Source organism: Loa loa (genome assembly GCF_000183805.2).
Source record: "Loa loa unplaced genomic scaffold supercont3.1853, whole genome shotgun sequence".
In the NCBI taxonomy this organism is placed as follows: Eukaryota; Metazoa; Nematoda; class Chromadorea; order Rhabditida; family Onchocercidae; genus Loa; species Loa loa.
In genome coordinates, this window is record NW_018110032.1 from 1 (window position 1) to 1,651 (window position 1,651).

General features: G+C 37.9%; 1 protein-coding gene across 1 annotated transcript; it reads right to left on the reverse strand.

Moving 5' to 3' along the window:
• Positions 1-1,159: 1,159 nt before the first annotated feature.
• LOAG_19122 (hypothetical protein) lies at positions 1,160-1,321 on the reverse strand (the record flags this gene model as incomplete). The annotated part of the gene is made up of 1 exon (XM_020451776.1): positions 1,160-1,321. The coding sequence occupies one exon, from the start codon at positions 1,319-1,321 to the stop codon at positions 1,160-1,162; it is 162 nt and encodes a 53-aa protein (XP_020304419.1).
• Positions 1,322-1,651: the final 330 nt, after the last annotated feature.

The window sequence follows — 1,651 nt, forward strand, 5'->3', positions numbered from 1 at the left end:
CGTATTCGGTTTCGATAACCCTAATCGACTTGCTAGTTTCTTAGATATAAAGGATACTTGGAAACCTATATCGAACAACGCCAATGCCGTTTTTCTGTGATGTGGTGTTGACGGATTAAAGATAGTTATCTCTTTACATAATAGTAAGGTTTCCATACCTTTTCTTTTCCTAACTGTATTTGTTTGCGACATGATTATCGTGTCTTGATTGGTTGAACAGTCCTTCCCATTATGGATTTCTTCCTTTATTGGGTTTTTGTTTGGATATACTATTCTAATCGCCTGTGTTGAAAATTTATTGCATAGAGCAGTATTGTGGGGAGCTTTGCAGTAGAAACATCTTACCTTCCTGTTGCATTCTTTGGTTTGGTGAGTTGATTTCATACAAACAGTGCATCTCTTCATTTCTTTGAGACGTTTTAGTCGAGAATCCACCGACGCATATGTCTAACACTCATTGTCCCAGTGGTTTCTACCACAAAAAATGCACGGTCTTCTTTGTTTAGTTTATTTTTTATCGAGGATTGAGAAGTCTCATCTCCATTGTAGATGGTAGCTAATGCAGAAGTTCCATTCTGATTTCTTGGATTCTCCTTCTTGTGTGAGGTGTAATTTCTTTCCATAAGAGAGGATGAGAATTGATTTCTTACTTGTTCATTCACGTTGATCAAGTTTCGGAGGAATTTTCTTAGTTTCATTGTTGGATGGGCTGTTGACCATTTTTTGGTGATAAACTTTGTCGAGTATCCACCGAGGTAGTTTACTCCCTATTACGTTTTCAATGTTGGAATGTTCTAGGTCCTCTCCTAGTGTTTCTAACTGTCGAAAAATTCTTTCCATTCCTTCGACAATTTCGATCCATTCCTTATCGTTTCGTTTGATTGACTGTAATTTATTGTACAATAGTTTGATTATTGTCGACGAGTTCCCGTATTTCTCAGTCAGTATTTGGTTGTGTACAGCCGCACTGAACCCGCTCCAAAACTCTCCATTGTCGGGGTTCTCCATGGAGAACCATACTGATGGAGAACCATCAAAGGTGGGAAGGGATAACTGAGGGAGATGATGTTACGATAGGATGTTATTGGTGTTGACTCCGTTATTGGCGGTTTAGAAGTTATTTGTTTGATTTCATTATTAATTTCCTCCTTATACATAGTTAACGTGATGATGGCATTCTTCGCTTCTGCTTTAAGACGAAAACGTTTCGCTTCCCCTTAGCTATTTGTTCGTAGTTTTCCTCATCTTCCTTTTTTATTTTGGATTTTTGGGCCCATTCTATCCACTGCTTATTTAACGCCTCAGTAGGGTCGATGCACATTTGTAGTCAAGAATTTTTTCGTTTATGAGTCAATCTTTGTTTTCATTAATTTGGAGTCGCTCGTGAATTGGTAAGGCTAGGTCTTGCGATTGGATATCCATAGTTTTTACTTCATTAGTTATCTTTTTAGACGGTCTTTAAAGGGTTTAATACTTTAGATAGTGGTGAAAACCATTTTTCCTGCTCTACACCTCACCTCGGGCACCAAACTTTGCTGTGGAAAATTATTTTTTTTATCGAGTCGTTTAGATTTAGAAGGCCTAGCCTTGAGTTAGGATCAAGCAGAACTTTAATTAAAGGCTTACCTTGTGAAGACGTCGAATATACGTT